Raw genomic sequence first — 23,109 nt, 5'->3', positions numbered from 1 at the left:
AAACCTCCTGCAAAGGCTTTCAGAGTACCTCCAGGAGAGCTTCATGGAGATGTCCCTGGAGGATTCCCCCTCCATCCCCAGACATGTGAACAGACTTTTCCAGTAGCTGTACTGGCTGCGAATGCATCCCAATTCTTCAGGGCAAATCAACCATTAAACACTATTGCTTTTAAACCCTGTACTGTAGTTACAAATGTGCACTCACCGGAGCTGCCTCCTCTGGCTTCAGGGTCGGAGATCCTGCCTTCGGAGGGTATTGGGTCCAGGGTGATGAAAAGGTCCTGGCTGCCAGTGAAAACGGATTCACTGCTCGCCTGCTCCACATTCTCCTCCTCCTCATCAACAAAATCCTTCTCCCTGTTGCATGAGACTCCCCCCTTGCAGGTGTCCACGGACAGTGGTGGGGTAGTGGTACGGTCCCCCCCTAGAATGCCATGCAGCTGATCATAGAAGTGGCATGTATGGGACTCTGACCCGGAGAGCCTGTTTGCCTTCTTTGTCTTTTGGTAGGCTTGCCTGAACTCCTTAACTTTCATGTGGCATTGCTGTGTGTCCCTGTTGTATCCTCTCTCCATCATGCCCCGTGAGATTTTGGCAAATATATTTGCATTTCCTCTTTTTGCTCAGAGTTCTGCCTGCACAGATGCTTCTCCGCATACAGCGATCAGATCCAGTGTCTCCCTTTCGGTCCATGCTGGAGCTTGTTTGCGATTCTGGGGGGACTGCATGGTCACCTGTGCTGCTGAGTTCGCCATGCTGACCAAACAGGAAATGAAATTCAAAAGTTCCCGGGGCTTTTCCTGTGTACCTGGCTAGTACATCGGAGTTCAAAGTGCTGTCCAGAGTGGTCACATTGGAGCATTCTGGGATAGCTCCCGGAGGCCAATACCATCAATTTGCGTCTGCACTACCCCAAATTTGATGCAGCAAGGATGATTTTAGCGCTACTCCCCTCGCTGGGGAGGAGTACAGAAGTCAATTTTAAGAGCTCTTTAAGTCGGCGGAACGGGGTTGGTTGTGTGAATGCATCCATTTTTAAATCGACCTAATGCAGCTAAATTCCACCTAACCCCGTAGTGTAGACCAGGGCAAAGTCTGCTGGATTTGCCAAGGGGTCAATAGATTGCTCATAACCATGTGTAGCTTCTTCCGATAGGCTTAATGCCATCTATAAATATACCCTACTTATGTCTGGAACATGCTCATGTCATCTATTAACCAGGGCTGCTCAAAAGATTTTCCATCAGAGGGGTAACCAGGCCTACTAAATAAGACTGGGGGGCATTTTAAACAAAGGATTAGTCTTCCACAGAAGATTCCACTTTTACTGACAAACCGAACTATTTCCACTTCCGTATCCTGGTGTGGTGCTTCCTGAGTGCTGCAGTTGGTGTCAATCCTGGCAGTTGCATTAACTGTGAGTGGAGCTCTGCCAATTGACACCAGCTGAGGAGTTGAGCTTATGTATCTCAACTATGCCTGAGCATTTACCTAGAGCCTGTGAAAATTCGACTCTTCCCTCCAAAGCCCCAGCCCATGACACCGTCTCTTAGGCCTAAGGACCAACAGAGTGTTTGGTTCCTCTTTGAGGAGGAGTTACCCAAGCAGGCGAATGCAGTCTGGAAGCTGGCAAAGCTCATCCAACAGACCAGAGCCTGTTGGGAAGGGCAGAGCATCTGGGCACGGCAGAAGACATCTAGGACAGCCCCTCGGTACAAAGCCTTCAGATTGGCCCTGTGGAAAGAGAGGCCAGATAGACCTTTTGTACATCCAAAGGCAGCATGGGAAAGGTGTGTGTAGGAAAGGCATTTTGGTTCTATGACCAGGGTTATCCCAACCCCTGAAGGAGTTCAGGGCAGATGGGTAAGCAATAAAGCTAGTATGAAGGAGAGTATGTAAGAGTCCCTCATTCCACGCGCAGGCCCAGTCTCCCCACGTTCCACTATCTGGGGAGATCTCAGACAGGGAATAGGGTGGGGAAGACGCAGAAAGCTCTCTCTAGTCCACCGTGCTGAGGCTTGGGAACAGAAAGTCAGAAACAGGCTCTCACCTGTGCATCACCAGGGACCTCATCAGCATGGAGAAGGTGAGCAGGCAGGAGAGCACAAGGGAACAGACATAGCACACTGTAAGGGAGCAGACAGAGACAGCTGTCATTTGAACCAGAGCAATACAATGGATTGTGCTAGATCCAGAACTGGACCCAGCTACTGCCCACCATTCAATGGACTTTCCCCCCTCACATCTTCCTGACACTGGATTTACAAGTTTATTGTGACATTTTCATTGCTACATCTCTAGTGCCAGAGGGGCAGAACTGGATGACTTTGGGCTCTGTTTATGCAATCACTGCAACATATGCAAGGGCAGCATCAGGCTTCCCAGCACTGTCCTGTTAGCACACTTCCATCCTGCCCCAGAGGGATCTCCACTAGCAATCCCATTCAATCCTTGGCCACCTTGCTAAAATTGGAGGAGGGAGGCGTGATTTGGTGGCTGCAGTGACAGCCTGGTTTGGTGGCTGCAGTGACAGCCTGGTTTGGTGGCTGCAGTGACAGCCTACAGCTAGGTCATTAAAGACAAAAGTCCATCCGTCCTGGGGTATCCAGTCTCAAAACTGTGCCCAGCCACTCCAAGTCTCTTTCACCCCTCAAATCAAGCAGTGAGTGACTCCCAGGGCTCGCTACCCGGAATCTCCTTCTGGGTCTCTGCCCCCCACCACCCCAGCCTGAGTTAACTATGTGATCTACCCAGCATGTGACTTCAGTTCTTTTCTCCACCTGAAAGATGAGCTAAATGTTACAGGTGGGACAGAACCTATCTCCCTTTAAAGGGCCACTCACCCAGAGACAGTCTCCATAGTCATTACCAGTCACCCCAGTTAGCCACTCTCTTCCCACCCTCACTCCCTCCCCAAGCACTTAGTGAGTCTACAAAAAGAGTTAGACACATTCGAAATGTCACAGCAGAAATCAGCCAGCAGAAGTGTGAAAGGAATGACAGGCTGTAAAAATATCTTTGGAAGGGGGGAGCTGGGATGTGGAGAGAGATGTCAGAAAGACAATCGCAAGTAGGATTTTTAATGTGTCGCTGTTTGCAAAGAAGTGCTGCCATTGTTCTAAGTGCATAAAGGAGAGGCTGACTGAACAAGGGGAGCACCATGCTAGCCAGAGGCAACAGGGCCAAGAGCTCATCTGCCTGTCCTCCTTTCCCAATTAGCCAATCCCCCACCCCTCCACACCAGGGCTTTGTAGTTACACACTCTAGAAGCCATCTGTTCAATTCCAATACATATCAAAGTCCCCCTGAACAATAGCATCTGTAGCATGGAATTGCTGGCTGTGGATACATTTCTCCTCTTGCCCCCCTTCCCTGCTTGGCATTCACAGCTCTCTTTATTTGCTGGCACGAGACCAGGGTTTTCTTTTCATGTCTCCATCTCTCTGCCTTTTGCAGCAGCATCCACATTTTAGAACTTTGCTATGCAGCCTGGTGGGGGTTTTAGTGACCAGGCCTAGAAATTTCAGGCCTGGAAAGTGTCAGGAAAAGAGCTGACAGCTCCTGCTTTGAGTAAGAGGCACACAAACTATTTCAAAAAGGGCCATCTCACACTCTTTAGCATCCAAAACCCACTATGAGGCAAGGCAGAGCTGTTATCCCCATTGCATAGATGGGAAATAGGGGCAAAGAGAGACTAAGTGACTTGACCAAAGTCATATAGGGGAGCCTGTGGCAGAGGAGGGAATTGAACAGGGGTCTCCCAAGTCCCAGGTTACTCCCCTAACCTTTGAGCCATCCTCTTCACTCTCCAAGACTCCTTTCCCAGCAGCCCCATATTCCAGTTTCTAGAATTTCTTTGTGATTGGGACCCATTACCACAAACTGGAGGTACAACCCCTGCACTGAGCCAGCCCACATGGCACACCTGTGCACCTAATGCTAAGAGAAAGCAGGGGAAGAGTGTGTGTGTCGGGGGGAATGAATCAGAGGGGAGGTGAAGGAGAGACTTCAGACAGATCATAGCAAAAAAACATGCTCTGGGCCTTTTAGAAGTTGTTAGTGGAAGTAATTTTCAATGGAATCAAAGCACTATTAGGCACTCACCTCCCAGCGACTGGAAACTGGAGTCCTGTTACATTAATCTTCCTGGCATCCTTCCAGGGGACCAGGCCCCTTCTAAATTTCAAACCAACCTCTCGGAAAGACTCAGAGGACAGTGCAGCATTTCAGATTGTCCCAATTCCCATGACTATGCTTCGGTTTGAAAGTTTCTCCTATCAAACCCCTCCCACCAACACTACCACAGAGAGCCCATGAGATCAGCTATTGAACCCCAATTCAGCAAGGTATGTACATACATGCCTTACTGAAGCACTTGAGTAGTTTGACCCCACATATGCTTCTCTAGGCATGTGCTTCGATACCTTGCTGAACTGCAGTCTCAAGGCAGACTCACAGTCCAATGATGTCAATGAAGAAACTCCTGTTGACTTCTTTGGATCAGACTTTTGAACTTTTAATCTCTTACATCCAGGAACTTCCCTCCCAACACCAACCACACCTCACCTCCCTGCATACCCACAAACAATGGGATTAGCAACACGCTCAGGAGCAGGGACAGAACCCAAGATTCACAGTGTTCACACTCCTGTTTTAAACATTACATACCACTATGTAAGCCAGTCTAGCTGATGTTCACCGCACTGCTATGCAGGTGTCTCTATTACCATGGGACAAATGGCTCAGTGACTGAGTGGAGCCCTTAGTTATTTTTACTCATTAAAAGGAGAGAGAAAAAACAAACTGAAGCAGTTGTTGTCCTCTCACTCTGGGGAGCTGGGAATTTGCTTTGGTCTGTGCAGCTTTGCTCTAGTTGAAGAGGAAGAGTTGATACTTAAATGTTAAGAGGTCAGGAATTCTTTGGTGCATCTTGATCCTGAGGGTAAGTTTCAGTATCACAGACCTTTGCTGTCACCTAGACAAATTGCCTGTTTCTTGGGTAGTCTCAGCAGAGAGCTCCGGGACAGAGAAGTGTGTATAGTGTGGGGAGGAAGGAGAGGCATACAGACTGAACACCCCCTTCAAGACGTCACGCCAAAGCATGGCAGTTTGGAAGCTTTCCTTGCCATCCTCCATGCTGTACCGGACCTCTACACAGACAGCCCAGGATTTAGGCAGGGAAATGGGACTGGGATCATGGGCACCCCCAGCATCAAGCTTGACAGACTTGGAGAGACTCACCTTCCAGTGACCAAAGATAGTGTCTGACTGTGTTCAGCTCCCGCTCCATGTCTCCAGGGACACTCCCTGGGTTCTCTGAGGGCACAACACCAAACTGAACCAGCAGGACAGTGATTTCCTTCGTCATCCCTGCCCTCACTATCTGAATGTTGGGGACGAAGACGACGAGCAGCAGCAAGGCCATCTGTGAACCAAGAGCCTGGTGAGCGCTACAGACAGTGTGCAAGGGAGTGTGCTCATGCATGTACACCAGCAACCTGTTCACCGCCACTGTGGTAAACTCCCACCCCACAGCAGCTGCTGACCACATCCTGGACACTGCCATGGAGTGGAGGAAGCAAGGGGGATGTGGGTGCCAGAGCCTCAGACTCAATGGAAAGGTGACAGCAAGAAAAGGGTTAAAAACTCCAGTCTGTTATGCAAACTGGGACTGGCCTGAGGCTGCCAGGGCAGGAGTCCTCAGTTCCAGTCTCTCGCCCACTGCGTTGGCAGGAACACACAAAATGAACACCAACAGAGAGAGCTGTAGGCAGCTGTCATGTCTGGCCCTGCTGCAGATGGAAACCAGGGCTGTGACCAGAGTCTGGTCCTTGCTGAAGCTGATTACCCTGCCACAGCACAGTGACAGCTGCAATGAGTACAGAGGGGTGCTGCAGGCTCCGTCAGCCAGGAGTGACCCTTGGGACAATGCAGCCTGTCACTGAGGTTAATCCTTCTTGCCCCTGGGAGAACCCTCGCAGTGCCCAGAGCAAGTCACAGACTGGGTGGGATGGGTGCAGGAGCCTGGCAGTTGGATGGGGCTGCCCATCTTGCTTCCCCACTCACACAGAATGTAAGTAGGGCATGGGAAACAACAGGACAGGCTAGCACAGCCATCCACAGGCCCAGCAGGGGCATTGCTACAGGCTTACCTGGTAAACAGCAATCACGGCTGTGGTTACAGAGAGAACCAGCTTCAGAGGAACCTGGAACCCTGAAATCCCAGAATGACAGGGGGACATAAGAGACAGGAGACCAATTCCAGCCTGAGGCTTACAAGCAGCAGGGTGACAAGTTAGCAAAAGGCATCCATCTGGGCTTCCAATCCTTCACAGTGTCAGTCACTCTCACCATCCATCCAGTTTCATTATATCTGTTCATAGCTGTCTGACCCTTCTCCTTATAGACAAAAGCATCCCCACCACTATGGTTTCATCCAAGCCTTCCTCAGCACATCCAGATTCCACCTATCCACTCTGTTGATGCAACAACAGTCAACTGAACTGCTAAACAAGTACATGAGGGAAGAAGCCTAATAACACAGAAACCTTCATGCAATCTGGGACACAAGGTTGTCATGCCAATGGAGTTAGCACTCTCCCTGCAACGCCCCAAATTTCCTTTCACAAAGATAACAATTCATGCAAATTGAGTTGTGCATATTTAGTACGGCAGCTGCCTCGGCATAGATACTTTGAGAGAGAGAGCCAAGAAACAGTTACTTCATGTGGGAGGAAGTCTGGTGCCAGAGACCCTGCTATGCCTAAGAGCGCATCAGAAGATCTTGTCATACGGTACCTTCCTGGGGTGTGTAGATGTAAGAGCGTAAATACATCTGGGCCCTTGAGAGGAGACTTACTTTCCTGGAGCTGGAAGAGGAAGAATTGCGATGAGTCAGGTATGAAACGTTGGCCCAGAACAAAAACACTGCTTTGATTTTTAACATTTATCAATCAGCACCAGCAGCCTGTCCTTTTGGGTGGAAGTTCTGATGAAGCTAGTACACACAGTTCTGCCAATACACCTCAGTCCTGACTTGTAGCATGCACAGCCACTCCAGCCCCAGGCTCCCCATGCACAGCCCAGCCAGTGTATGTGGTCCTGAGCTTACCACCACCTCGAGAACAGCTTCCTTTCTAACAGTCGCAAGTAGCACTGTTCAGAGCAGCATTTCTCAACCTTTCTAGGCCAGCCACCCCTCATTTGAAGTCAAAATTGTCAAAATGCCCTTACATTTGGTATAAGAGTAAAGAAGTGTCAGTGATAACAAGAGTAATGGAATCCAAAGTCAGAATGGATCCAGTGGGATCGTCTAGTCTGACCCCTTGTATGAGATGGGCCATAGGACTGCCCTGAATTCCTGTGTGAACTACAGCATGATGGTCATGTATGAAACCCAGTAAAGATTACATTTACATCCATAATGTGTGTGTTTTGAGAAGGTGACAGAATACTTGATGTTGGAGGGTAAGGGTATGTGGGGAGGGGAGAGAAAGATTTTCTTTGCTTTAGACTAATGAAGTTTTCAATGTCTCACAAGTAAGGCTGTGAGTTTGTCACAGAGGTCATGGAATCACGGAAAGTTGTGGAATCTGTGACTTCTGCAGCAGCTGGTATGGCTGGCCTGGGGGCTGCCTGAGCAGCTCGGACGGCCCCTGGGCCAGCTGCACTGGCCGCTGCTGGGGCAATCTTGGGTCATCGCCCACCCCACCCCCCAGCAGGAGTTTGGGTAGGGGGCTCAGGGCTGGGGTTGGGGCACAGGAGGGGGTGAGGGCTCTGGGTAGTGCTTTGCAAGCTCCGACTGGGGGTGTGGGCTCTGGGGTGTGGTTGGGGATGAGGGGTTTGGGATGCAGGAGGGGGCTCCGGATTGGGGCAGGGGGTTGGAGTATGTGTGGGGGTTCTGACCCATGGCAGGGGATTTGGGTGCAGGAGGGGGTTCTGACCTAGGGCAGGGGGTTTTGGCTCCGGCCGGGCGGCACTTACTTCAGGTGACTCCTGGTCGGTGGCACAGCGGGGCTAAGGCAGGCTCCCTTCTTGCCCTGGTTCCACGCTGCTCCCAGAAGCAGCCGCCATGTCCAGCTCCTAGGCAGAGGGGCCAGGCGACTTTGCTCAGTGCGTGGTGCCTGCACCCACAGGCGCTGCCCCTGCAGCTCCATTGGCCATGGTTCCCAGCCAACAGGAGCTGCAGAGGCAGTGCTCAGGGAGGGGGCAGCACGCGGAGCTTCCCTGGTTGCCCCTGCACCTAGGAGCCGGATATGCCGGTCACTTCCGGGAGCTGCTTGGAGCCAGGGCAGGCAGGGAGCCTGCCTTAGTCCCGCTGCGCCACCAACCAGACTTTTAACGGCCTGGTCAGTGGTGCTGAACAGAGCCGCCAGGGTCCCTTTTCGACCAGGCATTCTGGTCAAAAACCGGATGCCTGGCAACCCTAGTCCCCCACTCTCATCCCCCAGCACCCGAGCCAACACCCCCCCCAAGCACCCATAGCATCCCCAGGCTGCCCCCCCACCCCAAGATTTAATCAGGGGTATATAGTATAAGTCATGGACAGGTGATGGGCCATGGATTTTTGTTTACTGCCCGTGACCTGTCCATGACTTTTACTAAAAATACCCGTGAATAAAACGTAGCTGTACTCATAACCCCCATTGTTTACTGACCTACCCCCAGGCAAGAAACACTGGATTAGAACTAGGCAGAGTTCCTGCAGAAGAGGAAGAGCATTGTTTTGGCCGTACCTTCTTTTGGGTGTTCTTTTGGCCAGGATAGTCTTCAGGTATTCATTATAATAGCCATTCCCTACAACCTAAAGAAAGCAGCACAAAAGCCCACTTGTTATTTGGATACAGGACACAGTCAGATGCCTGAATCAACGCCATGGTTCTCTCTCCTTAGGGTGGTTATCTACAAAAGCCCTATAGGTAGCCCTGTGCTCAAAGGTTTCTACCTTTGTCCAATTCTTGCTTCCCTTCTGTCCCCTGGCCGAAGAAAACCCTTCCATATATACATTCTTTAGGGAAAGCATTGCACCGTCTACTGACAGCCTCCGATATTGAATTCATTCAACACCTAGCATCTTTTTTCAAATAGAATCATTAAGCAGTTGCATTCAGCTATAGGAATAAAACTTCCACACCAAGAAGTGTTACACAATCCCCTTTTTAGATGAACAACTTTTATTGACATTTTGCAACAAAACATTTGAGTTAATCACTCTGGAAGAACACTGACTCATTCACTAGAGCCTAAATATCAATCTAGATGCGAGAATCACAGGCTCCAGCCTGAAAGACCATTTTGATACCAGACTGACCAAAAGGAAAACACTCAGTCCAATGCTAAGAAATACTGGGAGCAGGATTTAGGTGAACTAGAGGGTTCTTTAGACTAAATCCAGGATTTGGTATAACACTAAGAAATCTGCAAGGGGTGAATTTGTTTTGGTTTTGTTTGTTTGCTTGTTTTTGGTGGTGGTGGGGGGTCAGGGAGAGAGTTTGTGTTATTATATTTTTAAAATAGGTTTCCCCCCATATCCTCCAAACAAAGGTTGTCTGATCCTAAGGGATTATCCCCTACTGCCATGAAAACCTAGGGGGGAAAAACAATGAGACACCAGTTCTGGGCTGAATGGGACCCATTGATGCCTAAGCTTCTTGAGCTAAGGAGTTTACACAGAAGAGAGATTTTCTTTCTCTCCAAATACAGCAAGATAAAAAAACCCCAGAACCATCAAACCCACTGCCCTCTGGGGCACTCGTGGGCACAGCCAGTGTGCCAAGAACTGGCAGCTAGGATGGGGATACCTGGAGAACTTGGGATACAGAGGTGGCAAGTGGCAGGGGCTCAGCCAGAGGGAGCAGGTAGGGAATAGGCAGTACTCCCAGCAAAGGTTCAAGGATTAGCATTGACAGCACTTATGCTGAAGTAGGAGGGGCAGGCATTTAGAACAAGTTAGACCAATCACCTTCTTTCCTCAGAGCCCGGAATGATGGCAGCAGATGGCTTCCATAGCCTGGATCATTCCAAGACAACTCAAAATGGGAGCCTTCCCTTGCTGAACAACACCCAGCTGCTTTACTCTCATCACAGGAGGTTTGTTATGCACCAGAGGTGGAACAATTTTTATAGTGGGAATGCTGATGACAGAAACCATGGAAATCATGTTTTTTTATTACTATTTCAAGCCAGGGGGTGCACCAGCACCCCTAGTTCCAGCACCACTGTTATGCACTGAACTTCAGCCACACTCCTCTTACTCTGGGAGATATAGGGAAGGACAGGAGCACCTTGTGCATTTGTGGGAGCAACTAGAGTGCCAATGGCAGCATTAGAGGACTCTGGCTGAAGCCAAGTTCCAAGGGGTAGGATCCTGGGAGGTGACCAGGCACAACAAAACCGATGCATTAAGGACTGATAACTCAAGCTTGGGAGATGAGCACCTTCCAATTCCCCTTGCATGTAATGACACTTGGCTGGAGTGCAATCAGGATGTTGCAAGGAAAGAGGAAGTTCAGCATCTCAAATCCCTTTTCAAACAGGACTGATGCTGGATGTGGAGGAAGGCTGCCTGCTGGGCCTATGATAGCAGAGAGGAGATAAAATAGGAAGGTTTGTTTGCTTGGAAGAATAATTAAAAGTAACTTAAGTGATTGCAAGCCCCAGAGTAGGGGGTGGGTGGGAAGTGACAACACAGAACAGAGTTTACTGGAGAGTCAATAGCACTGAGTGAAGAGGCTCAGCAGGTTGGCTCAAATGAACTTATAAAAGCTTGATGTTCAGCTGACACTCTTAGGTTTGCAAGCTCATGGGGACATTGATTTCCTCTGCTTTCTAACTCTGGACAAGCCAAATGTGCCCCTAGAACAGCCTCTTCCCACCATTTCAGCTTCTGATCTTGGCTGGAGCCCAGAAGTAATGAAATACCAGGGGGGAAAGCTAATAAAATATTTGCAGAGTTTGGACTAGAGCAGTGGTTCTCAAACTGTGGGTCAGGACACCAAAGTGGGTTGCAACCCAGTTTTAATGGGATCGCCAGGGCTGGCATTAGGCTTGCTGGGGCTTAGGGCTGAAACCAAAGTCTAAGCTCTGCCACCCAAGGCTAAAGCCCTCAAGTTTCAGTGCCCCGCAGGGCGGCAGGGCTTGGGCTTTGGCTCCTGAGCCCGGGGCAGCAGGGCGTGGGCTTTGGTCCCCCTTCCTGGGGTCGTGTAGTAATTATTGTTGTCAGAAGGGGGTTGTGATGCAATGAAGATTGAGAAAACCTGCAGTAGAGGCTCTGTTCACAGCTTAGTGTTTAGTTAAGTCAGTTCCTGAAGCCTAACCCTACAGAAACACTCAGGGCCAGCTTTGCAGAGTCTGCCTCTGGTTTTCACCCAGCCATTTCTATCTGCTCAGCTGATTAAGCCTGCAGACAAGATACAGACGTAAATAGCCATGTAAGCAAGTGACGCACTTGGGAAGTGAGGAAACTGACTTACATGCACAGACAAGGGGTTTGTGCACACAGACAATCATCCCAGTGTGCAAAGTTGGATGCGGAAAGTGTGCCTTACAATTAGAGAACTTGGGTGGCCCCATTCGACCCTAAAGGCTTATCTACACTTGAAAGTTATTTTGGATTAGGATGGGGTGTGAATTTTAAAAAGTCACACAGTAGCTATTCAGGAGCAAGAAAGCGTCCACAAAAGGAACTACTGCAGGTAGTGATGATATATGCCATCATGTGCCAGCAATGCCCCTCTGCCATGTACATTGGCCAAACTGGACAGTCTCTACGCAAAAGAATAAATGGACACAAATCTGACATTAGGAATTATAACATTCAAAAACTAGTAGGAGAACACTTCAACCTCCCTGGTCACTCAATAACAGATTTAAAAGTAGCAATTCTTCAACAAAATAACTTCAAAAACAGACTCCAGTGTGAAACTGCAGAACTGGAATTAATTTGCAAACTGGACACCATCAAATTAGGCCCGAATAAAGACTGGGAGTGGATGGGTCATTACAAAAACTGATTTTACCATACTAATTTCCCCGTACTGTTACACTTTCTTGTCAACTGTTTGAAATGGGCCACCCTCATTATCACTACAAAAATGATTGTTCCTCCCTTGGTATTCTACTGTTAATTGAATTGTCTCATTAGACTGACCCCCCACTTGGTAAGGCAACTCCCATCTTTTCATGTACTATGTATATATATACCTGCTACTGTATTTTCCACTCCATGCATCTGATGAAGTAGGTTCTAGCCCACAAAAGCTTATGCCCAAATACATTTCTTAGTCTCTAAGGTGCCACAAGGACTCCTTGTTTTTACTGCAGGTAAATTTCCCTGTAGACAAGCTCTAAGTAGAAGGCCAGACAGATGTGGAAACAATATGAGAAAACCATCTGGCAGAGCGATGACCAGTCAAAAGCATTTAGTGACCATGGATTTCAGAGAACCAAGATCAGTACCTCAGGCATTTTCACTACAAAATGGGGATGATCTATTTCACACATAAAAATAGAAGAGACCTGCTATTAAGGAAAAAAATTAATACACATGGCATTTAAAGTATTGCAAAACTGATCAGTTTCCATGCCAATAAGACAATACACTCCAAAATGTGTTTTAAAAGACATAAAATACAGAGAATGGCATATTTCTTGAAAGTTGTCTGATTCATGCCACATTTTGTGTCTCTTCTATAGCCACATCTGCTCTGCTGGGCACATCTTCAGCTCTGATTACAGACACTAAAGTCTTATTCACTAATTAATTAGCTCACACACACGATCAAAATTTGAACCAATAACTAGTACATAACTGTTGCAGAGGAGTGGAACTAACATAAAAGGGGCAAAATTTATGTTTTCTACACAGTGCCCTTAGCGGAGTCAACACAGCATGGATTTGAAAGGAAGCTGCAGTGCATTACCTCTCTAGCAGTCTGTTTCTCCTGTGTGAAGCTCCTGACAAGCAGTACTGGATACCAAATGCTCAGGACTATGAGGCAGAGGATAATAGGAACATAAGATAGTAGGGAATAATACCTGTAAATCTGGGGAGAAGAGGACAGTTGCTAAGTGTGGTTATCACTTCATACTTCAGCACAAGCCTGTACGTACTATTCTATGTACTGTGACCTACAACTTCCTGCTCCTGTTGCCCCTCCATCCAAAGAGTTCAGATTCACAGTTTAGGATTCCTCAGATGCCTGCAGGTGCCCAGAATGCAGCAGTAGCCAAAAGCCTTATTCCATCTGCATTAGGTTAGGAGATTGCAAGGGCTCTGCTCCGATGTGGCCTACACTTCAGTTATCCACACCTTAGGCTCAAGAAGAGCCTGACTTGAGGCTTCACCGTGAAAGTGTCTCTCCCAGTTCCAAGCACCAGCCATTCATCCCCGCTCCCTTTCCACTTACCTGGAGATGTCTTTAGTAGCTGATATGACCAGGAAAGAAGAACAATATCCATGTTATGCATCTCATTTGCATTTACCTTGGACGACTGAGGGCAGTCCACTTTCTGCCAGATATGGACCACACAGTGGCACCAGGAGAGCAAGCAGCCTACGAAGTACCCGGCTCGGTGTCTGATTGTGGCGCATGCAATTAAAGGATAATAGAAGGCAGGGTAATAGAGCAAAGCCATGATCTTCCAGTACTCTAGACAAGGGGGTGGGGAGAGAGAAAAAACAAAATTGCAGAGCTCTCAGTACAAGGATTAATAGGCAAAGTGATGCCCTTGACTTGCATATTGGCTTAAGAGGAGACATTAAGCCACCCAAAGCTGGAGACTGGAAATCCAGTCCATGCTAATGGCATGCAGGGACAGCCAGCCATGGCACCTCTCTTCCCCTTGGCACCACCATCACATGAGGGCTTCCCATCAGCCTGCCCCATGCAAAATGCTCACTGGATGAGACCTTAGGGTGCTGCCTCCGCTTAGCAGAGTTTAACTGCCAGGATGCCTCCACTTTGCCATATGAAGCTCAGATGAACCGTCACTTTTTAGATCAAGGCGCTTCCCCTCCAGCCCCAGTTGGTTTTGTCTGGTTCAGTTCAGAGGAGCTCAGCATCTGCAGCTCCCATTCACATCAACTGGAGCTCTGGCTTCCCAGTGCCTCTATGGCAGGCCCCACCAGTACTAATGCAAGCCATGGAACAGCAGTACTAGGCAGGGCCTGACAGAGCACAAGGCTGCTTCACAAAGTTTTGCCCAAGTCACAACAGCACTGGCTTTTTCAACGGAGCCCTGCCCATCCCTGCTGGAGCTGCAGTCCCTTTCCCCGCTCCCCCAGTTGTAAAATAGTCCATTGTTAGCAGTAGCACATGCTGTCTGAAAATCTGGAGTATATTTGCACTGATCTGTGTGCAAGAGGACATGCAATAGATTGGCCAAACATTGCCTGGGGAAGGGCCAGGGGAGGCCCAACACATTTTAAATGTTAAAACAAACAAATTTATGCATGTGGGGAAAGGTAGCCAAAAAATGAAGACAGTTATTCAGGGTGTCACCCAGTTAGGGGAAAGCCTGCACTGGGTCTGAATGAGATCCCTGTGCCCACCTGGGACAGACCTGTGGGGACAGCCCTGGCTTCTGAGGGACCCAATGGACTGAAACAGCAAAACACCCGCAAACTTCAGAAAGGGAAGACCCAGCACCACCTGCATTACCTCGACTGCGTGGGGAGGAGCTGGCAATGAATGGCAGGGGGTCGGTATCCAGCACCAGCACACAAACAGAAGAGAAGAGGATTCCAAACACTGCTGCCACAAGCCCCTGGTGGCCCTCTGCCTCCAAGAAATTCACAGGGCTGCAACAATCAGGGAGGGTGGGGGGTAGAATGAGAATAGACAGGGTGCTCCTTACCCCCACCTCCCCATGGAGATCACCCTTCCCTCCACTGCAGACAGCTTGAGAGAGAAGGGCACAGTGGTTTGGGGCACCACATCCACCTGTCTCTGACACAAAGGGTAACCACTAGGTGCATCATACAACAGCTGGGATAGGGGAGTTACCACAAAGCCCCCATTGAATGGCCAGTGGGATGTACCTGTCTGTCCCATTTGCCAGCATGGCTCATCACCAAGATATCTGGATGGGTCCCCCATATCCTCTGTTTAGCTGGAAGAAACTGATCCCCAACCTGACCCTGGCACAGCCATACCCTGGGCTTCTCTGAGCTGCCCTAAGGACTCAGGTGGTTCTTCACGGTCATTGCTGAGTGTCCCTGTCACATTTGCAGGGAACATGGAGCTGCAACCTCTCTCAGGGATGGAAAATTCTTATTTCTACTGTCCCAAAGGCATGCATGGTGATTTATAGACTAAAAGGTGAGATCATGGGAATTCATGATCCATATGGCTCTGTGGATATGGGGAAAGCAGTGCATGTGATATACCTTGACTTTAGCAAAGCTTTTGATACGGTCTCCCACAGTATTCTTGCCAGCAAGTTAAAGAAGTATGGATTGGATGATTGGACTATAAGAAAGCTGGTTAGATCATCGGGCTCAACAGGTAGTGATCAACAACTCTATGTCTAGTTGGCAGCCAGTATCAAGCAGAGTGCCCCAGGGGTCAGTCCTGGGGCCAGTTTTGTTCAATATCTTCATTCATGATCTGGATGATGGGATGGACTGCACCCTCAGCAAGTTTGCAGATGACACTAAGATGTGGGGAGAGGTAAATATGATGGAGGGTAGGGATAGAGTCCAGAATGACCTAGACTAATTGGAGGATTGAGCCAAAAGTCATCAGATGAGATTCAACAAGGACAAGTGCAGAGTCCTGAACTTAGGATGGAAGAATCCCATGCACTGCTCCAGGCTGGGGACCAACTGGCTAAGCAGCAGTTCTGCAGAAAAGGATCTGGGGATTACAGTGGACAAGAAGCTGGATATGAGTCAGCAGTGAGCCCTTGTTGCCAAGAAGGCTAAAGGCATATTGGGCTGCATTAGTAGGAGCATTGCCAGCAGACTGAGGGAAGTGATTATTCTCCTCTATGCAGCACTGGTGAGGCCACACCTGGAGTATTGTGTCCAGTTTTGGGCCCCCCAAGACAGAAAGGATGTGGACAAATTGGAGAGAGTCCAGCAGAGGACAATGAAAATGATTAGGGGGCTGGGGCACATGACACATGAGGAGAAGCTGCGGGAACTGGGGTTATTTAGTCTGCAGAAGAGAAGAGTGAGGGGGATTTGATAGCAGCCTTCAACTACCTGAAGAGGTATGGAGCTAGGCTGTTGTCAGTGGTGGCAGATGACAAAACAAGGAGTAATGGTCTCAAGTTGCAGTGGGGGAGGTCTAGGTTGGAAAAACTAGTTAGGAAAAACTATTTCACTAGGAAGGTGGTGAAGTACTGGAATGGGTTACCTAGGGAGATGGTGGAATCTCCTTCCTTAGAGGTTTTTAAGGCCCGGTTTAACAAAGCCCTGGCTGGGATGATTTAGTTGGTGTTGGTCCTGCTTTGAGCAGGGGATTGGACTGGATGACCTCCTGTGGTCTCTTCCAGCCCTAATCTTCTATGATTCTATGATATTAGAGATAACAGTAAGGAATGATGAACAGGTGGAAGTAGTCAAAGGACAAGGGGGTGTCTACTGCACTAGAGTTTCTAAATAATTGCCCAAGTCACTCCATACCCCCTATTTAATGGCAGATCAGATGCCCTCCCCCACTCCAAGTTCTAGAACACAGATATCAAGGTCAGCTGGTAGCAAAGCTCCCAGAGTCACCTGGCATAACAGTGTGAGCAAAGGTCTGGGATCCTGGAGGAGGATACCAGTGGGAAGGGTTCCAGTTACTGACTGAATTTCAAATTTTCTGTGACTGGGGATAGATTGTTTAGTCTTCTGGTATCACAGTCAACCCCCGCTGCTGGGAGGAGAATGGCAACATCATTGTTTTGCACAAAGAGGTGCACAGCAGGGTTTCCTTGGGAGCATAGGCCTCTCTTCAGTTTGATTTTAGTCTAGTCTGCAGCCATCTGACCGGAACAGTGTTGGCCTAGACCACCAGGCTAGCCATCAGGGTTGCCACATGAATGGCAGAGTGACTCAGAAGCAACCATCCTGGTCATAGCTCTTAGTTTGTCAAAAGAAAAGCTGCCCCATGCTCTTAGGTCAGCCTGCTGGGGGAAGAGGAGTGGAAGGGGGGAAAGCCATGAAAGCAGTAAAGAGAAGAAGGTTCAGGTTAGGTTAGATAATGCTCCCAAGCTTTAAGATTCTTATCGTGAACTTGGAGACAGCTGAAAATTTTGACCAGAAAGAGCCTGATCCAGCCCTTCCTGCCTCTAGCCTGGGGTTTGAAATGCAGCCTTGAATTCTACACCTGCCATTTCACCTCCTAGCCTAGTTACATGCCATGCTGTAAAGTGCCAAGGTGCCAAGCTACCCAACAGCCGACTCTCTGCAAATCAGAACACTAGATATACCAAGGGCTAACAGGTGCACCCACAAAACTGTGCTCATAATAATTTTGGATGGCAAAATCAGAGACAGTTGAGGAATCGGGGTCATTAAGAGATTTCAGCAATTCCAGTCTGAACAGCATCAGGGAGTGCAGAGTCACATGAAAACAAATGTAAACCTCAGCCAAGGGAGCAGTGTTGTTAGATGAGTGCAGAGGTGTGGATATGGGGTTATTCTGGGTACCTCAGCAGTCCAGGTGCTCCATTCCAACAGCATTTATAGAGGCTCTTGCGTTTCACCAACAGAGACAAGACTATCAGCACGGCTAGCTGCAAAGAGAGCCAATGACAAATAATCAAAACAGTAAAAGTACCTATGAGGGTGCAAACCCCTGGCCCCATCTCTTTAAACTCTGGCCTCATGGGTGGATGTATGGGGATATCAGATACCCAGTGAGGTGTGCTGCTGTGCAAGAAGGTGCCAAACAGAGAGATGCTTATAGGTCTAAGTAACAGGGAATCAACAGTGGGCAATAAATCAGTCCCTGCCTGAGAGGGCTTGCAGCTCCCACATGCAGGTTGGTGAAGCAATAGAATAAAGGGCAGGAACACCGTTCGTGTGGCATGGAATGAACCAAAGAACAAGAAAGGGAGCTAGAGCCTCAGCTGATGTACGTCTGTAGCTCCCATTGACTGTACTGGAGGCAGGCTGATTTATACACACTAGCTGAGCATCTGGAGATTGGTGATCTCCAGAGAGGTCCAAGGGAGTACCCAGTCATTTGGGTCTTTCTCCCAACATTCCAAACTTCGGGTGGTGGTGACCAAATGTCATTACCAATTAGTGCCAAGTGAGTGGCCTAGGTGAAGAGTTGCGGGCAAAGAGGATTTCAGTGGAGTTCTAGTGAACAGGCGTCTATCTTGCAAAACTACTACTGTTATTGGCATGCTTCCTGGGAACCTCTGAAGAGGGGCCAAAAGCTGAGTGGGACACAGGGAGCAAATTACACTAAAAGCGACCCATTGGGCAGCAAGTGGAAACGTGAAGTACAGGCTGCAGCAGAGCATCTGTTCTTCTGATAAGCTAGGGACTTTCAGCACCTAAAGAGGTGCTTGATTGATAGCTCTGCTGAGTTAAACCTCAGGCACTCATATCACACTCATGAGCACAGCTCACAGATTAAGGCCAGAAGGGCCCTTGATGATCATCTGACCTTCTGCATGGTCCTGGCCGGAGAAGCTCCCCCATCCCCCAGTAATTACTGCCTCAACGACACAGACAAACGGATGTGACTTCCCTCAGAAGGCTGCACAAACCCCAGCCTCATCCAAAGATGGAATCTCGACAGATACTTACAGATATAGGAGCCATGCAGGTGTGATAAAGATGGTTGGGGATGGTGGGATCGCAGGCTGGGATAACACTAGGAAACTTACTGAAAGAAGAGAAATAAAGCCACTCAAAATATATTCATTACATAAAGGAGGAGCGAAGACTTAGGAAAATCAAATGTAATGACATGCTGTGCCTAGAGAAGCTAGAGGAGAATTCTGCAGTTGTGTTCTTCCAGCCTCAAGGAGAAAGTATATTTTTTATTCCCCATCGTTTGCCCACTTGTGTCAATATCTTAGCCATGCCTACAAAAAGCTTGCCTTCTGCGGAGCAGCCCAGGGGGATGCTAGGCAGATTTTACATAGTAGTTTAAATATATTCTACTAATGGGAAAGGATCCGTATTACAAAAGGAAAAGCAACCAAATGACAGAGGGGCTGGAAGGGCTGATGTATGAGCAAAGATTAAAAGACACTCAATATGCATAGCTTGGCTCAGTGACTCAGAAAGATTGATCATCATGTAAAACATGTTTGACAGGAGTAAATACCACAGCCAGGAAAGAGAAGGGGAATTGTTTAGGGTGGACCAAGGCAAAATAACTAGGAATAATGGGTTCTAATTAAGCAGAGGAAAGTTTAGGTTGAATATAAAGTCAAGTTGCTTAACAATGAGCCCAATCTTGCCAGCACTGAAGTCGATGAGCCTTTTGTCATTGACTTTAATGTGAGCAGGATGGAGTCTGATGGCTGTGAAAGAGGCTGCTGAGGGAGGTAATTAGAGACCTAGTCCTCACATAGTCTGGACAAAGCACTGGGGAATGTTTAGAGGAATGGGGTCAGAGAGGCTAGGTGATGCTCCTAAGGTCCCAGCCAGACTCAATGTCAGAGTCATCCCCAAATGCTGACTCCCAGCCTTGTGTTAATTTCATTAGGCAACAGCAGCTGGAGGATTTGAGTAGGGATGGCAACCAAACATTCAGATGTTTGTGAACAATCTGGGGGCACACAGTCTACAATTCAGTATGAGTTGCTCACAAAAGTTCCCAGAGCTGGGACAGAAATACCACAAAATGCACTTGGGGGGCAGGGAGGAAGTGTTTTAAGAACTTTTCGAAACCTTAATAAAGGTTCAGGAAGAGTTTTGGATGAAACCTTGGTTCATGCATCCTTAGTTTTAATGGAATTCTATGTGAGGCTCGAAAGCCTCTCAGTTTGAAAACCATTCCTGCTTCATGTTACATGTCCCACAGGTCCCCTGACTTTGATGTAGCCTCCAGAGAAGAGTTATTCTGTGACAATACCCCATTCTATTGATGTTACCTCTTAACTATAGTTTTATGACACATATATCCAGCCACATTTGAATGTTTAAAGGCCTCTGAAACACAGCCAGGAGTCTAATGGCCCAAGCACAGAGCTAGAGACTTAAGTTCTAGACTTGACTGCCACTAGTTTGCCCAGTGACGATGGACAAGTCACTTAATCTCTCCATTGCATCAGTTTCCCAATCTGTCAAACAGGGATTGTGCTTCATCACTTTTGTAAGGTGCTTTGAAAGCCACATCTGTGCAGCACTCTGTAATGACTATCATCATTATTGAACATCATTTGGTTTTAGATAGCCAGTCAGAAAGCATACCGACCTTCAGCGATCTCGGCTCTTTTCTGTGCTTACTGCAGGCAAACTGTAACATATGTACTTGAGTCTTCCCAAGCAGATTTCCATTTGCTCCTGCAGAGCTGGGTTTCAGACCGGGAAGAACCCATATTCTCTGTGTTTATTAAATTGTTCTGAGGTTACCATTAATGCAGTTATAGATACAGCTCTGGAAGTAGAACTGAAAATCCAAGTCAGACGGTCTGAAAATCTAAGTCAGATGATGATCAGAGTGTGATAGAGGAACCCTATACTTTAATTAGTGCTAACCACACAGCAAGTGTATAAACCATTATAAAGCAATCATAAAATGCTTCTACAAGCAGTCTGCATTTAAAAACATTCAACTATTCCTGCTCCTCTTCTCTGCTAACTGCTCTCCTTTGCCATATTTGAAGTCTCCTATCATCTCAGGATTCCCCACCCCACAGAAGCACCACACACTTTCCATCTGAATGGCTTTTGTTTTAAAAGTAAGATAAACAAGAAAGAGCAAACAAAGTCTCCAAAGAGCAGCGTGTCTCCTCTGTAACAGGCAAAACAACAGCTGGCTATGCAGTATGAGTTAAATTCCTCTTCACCCATAAGCCACTCAAAACAAGGTCACAAGGCGATGTGAGATATATACCCCACAGCACCCAACAGCCTCATAAGCAGTTACAATGGAACAGTCCATCATTAACTCACAATGTAGAGTTAAGGATTGTTCAGCCAAGGAAGTTATTTAATTAGCTGAACACTGCAAATTGTCATACAATAGTAACAGCCGCAACTTATACATGAATTGTCATCTGAGGACTTAAAATCAGCCTACAAAAGATGGGTTGAAATCATTACCCCATTATAGTGATAAGTAGGCTGAGGCACAGAGAGGTAGATTATATTCTGAACATGACAGGACAAGGCAATGCTCTGCGCATGTTGCCTCGATTTTGGAACAAGCAGAGAAAGGACTGACCTGACTAACTCAAAGACTTTATCTTGAGCCCAGATCATGTTGGGACAGTTTTGGAATAGCAGGCAGTATTCGTGTAGTGCAGAGAAGAGCAAGACAGCTTCCTTTATGTATCTCTGTCATAGAATCATAGAATATCAGGGTTGGAAGGGACCTCAGGAGGTCATCTAGTTCAACCTGCTGCTCAAAGCAGGACCAATCCCCAATTTTTGCCCCTGATCCCTAAATGGCCCCCTCAAGGGTTGAACTCACAACCCTGGGTTTAGCAGGCCCATGCTCAAACCACTGAGCTATCCCTCTGCTCTGCAGAACATGTGGCATTAGTACTTTCTTCTTTTCTCCCTGCTCACTCACTTTCATGTTCTGTGGAGTGTTTCTTGCACATGGGCGAACATTTAATAATGTTATGCTGACAGGTACTGGTTAGTGCAGGAATCACAAATGTCTTCGAGACAGGATGTGAACGCAGCCTTTAATTAGTGCTAACCACACAGCAAGTGTATAAACTTAGATTCATCTGTCAGGATGAATTAATCAGAAGATTCCCCCTGCCCCATGTAACACAAAAGGAGGTTGTGAACCTGCACAGGAGTTTGAACTGAGTGGGCCAGGGAATTGCTGTGAGGTGTGTGTATGGACGTGTGTATCTATCTATATACATTGCACACAAACTGAGACTGGACAAGAACAGAGAGAGAGACAGAGGTAAAAAGCAAGAAAGCCAAGCAGCAGCTGGTGAGCAGAGCATGATCCTGGATAAAGCTAGAGAGAGCCGTTGGGTCTGTTGGCTAAAGAGGCTTGGGCCTGTAAGCTAAGAAACTGCTCCTTTTGCTCTTGGTTCCTCCTGCATTTGGATAAGCTTCATTTATTCATTCCTTGTACTGAAACAAGACTTCATTAGAGAAAACACCACACTCCATCAATTTCTATTTCCATCTGGAACATCCCCAGGACAAGGGCCCATTGTACTAGCATCTGGGCATACACATACTGAGAGATTTTTTTATTATGGAACTGTGATGTTGCACCCCATAATGATTTATGGAAATATGCTTATGAAAGTAAATATGACATAACCGGAATGTTTTATGCTAGATATGCCATGTAACATATCTCTACAAAGGTTATGATCTACTGAATATATTCATCCTATTTGTATGCATGTATCATTTTTGTATTTGAAGTTATGAATATTGGTTGTGTACTTGTTTGATTTTAAGTAGCCTAAGTAAGGCATTTGGTCAACTTCTTTAGAAAGGAATTTGCCCGTTAAGTGCCCAATCAAGAAACACTTAACAGACAATGGATCTTGGAAGACTCCAATCCACATAAGAAGTCTACCTGAGGACATTGAAGGTAGCATGTGAACAATGGCTGCTACCTATAAGTTGAGTCATGCATGGAAATGTGACTTGCCCATGTGACTCCAAAACTCCATCTTATAGCTAAAAGAAAAGGAGGACTTGTGGCACCTTAGAGACTAACCAATTTATTAGAGCATAAGCTTTCGTGAGCTCACGAAAGCTTATGCTCTAATAAATTGGTTAGTCTCTAAGGTGCCACAAGTCCTCCTTTTCTTTTTGCGAATACAGACTAACACGGCTGTTACTCTGAAACCTGTCATCTTATAGCTGGGATTCTACACAGGGGGAGGGAGGGGTATCCACCCACAAGAGAAAGCCTATTTAAACCCCTGGGAGACCCCTCCATTTTGTCTTCAGCTGGCTGAAGAGACAGCCTCTCCCCCATCAAAGGTTACCTGAAA

The 23,109-nt window shown here is 47.6% G+C and overlaps 1 protein-coding gene across 4 annotated transcripts in view; it reads right to left on the bottom strand.

Annotated features, from left to right (window-relative positions):
• STRA6 (signaling receptor and transporter of retinol STRA6) overlaps window positions 1–23,109 on the bottom strand; it is a 54,538-nt gene that overhangs the window by 9,949 nt on the left and 21,480 nt on the right. For 2 of the 4 annotated variants that reach the window (XM_073363070.1, XM_073363071.1), the window contains 11 exons: window positions 18,755–18,833; window positions 17,642–17,727; window positions 14,661–14,800; window positions 13,483–13,649; window positions 12,921–13,043; window positions 8,736–8,803; window positions 6,799–6,869; window positions 6,153–6,214; window positions 5,242–5,425; window positions 2,051–2,126; window positions 1,601–1,734 (listed from right to left, as the gene is read on the bottom strand). In XM_073363070.1, coding sequence (XP_073219171.1) covers window positions 1,601–1,734; window positions 2,051–2,126; window positions 5,242–5,425; window positions 6,153–6,214; window positions 6,799–6,869; window positions 8,736–8,803; window positions 12,921–13,043; window positions 13,483–13,649; window positions 14,661–14,800; window positions 17,642–17,727; window positions 18,755–18,833 — 1,190 coding nt within the window. The remainder of the gene's footprint in view (window positions 1–1,600; window positions 1,735–2,050; window positions 2,127–5,241; window positions 5,426–6,152; window positions 6,215–6,798; window positions 6,870–8,735; window positions 8,804–12,920; window positions 13,044–13,482; window positions 13,650–14,660; window positions 14,801–17,641; window positions 17,728–18,754; window positions 18,834–23,109) is intronic. The other 2 variants (XM_073363072.1, XM_073363073.1) reach the window with 2 other exon arrangements.

Source organism: Lepidochelys kempii, chromosome 10, assembly GCF_965140265.1.
Source record: "Lepidochelys kempii isolate rLepKem1 chromosome 10, rLepKem1.hap2, whole genome shotgun sequence".
Classification (NCBI taxonomy): Eukaryota; Metazoa; Chordata; order Testudines; family Cheloniidae; genus Lepidochelys; species Lepidochelys kempii.
This window is presented reverse-complemented; position numbering and strand designations above follow the sequence as displayed.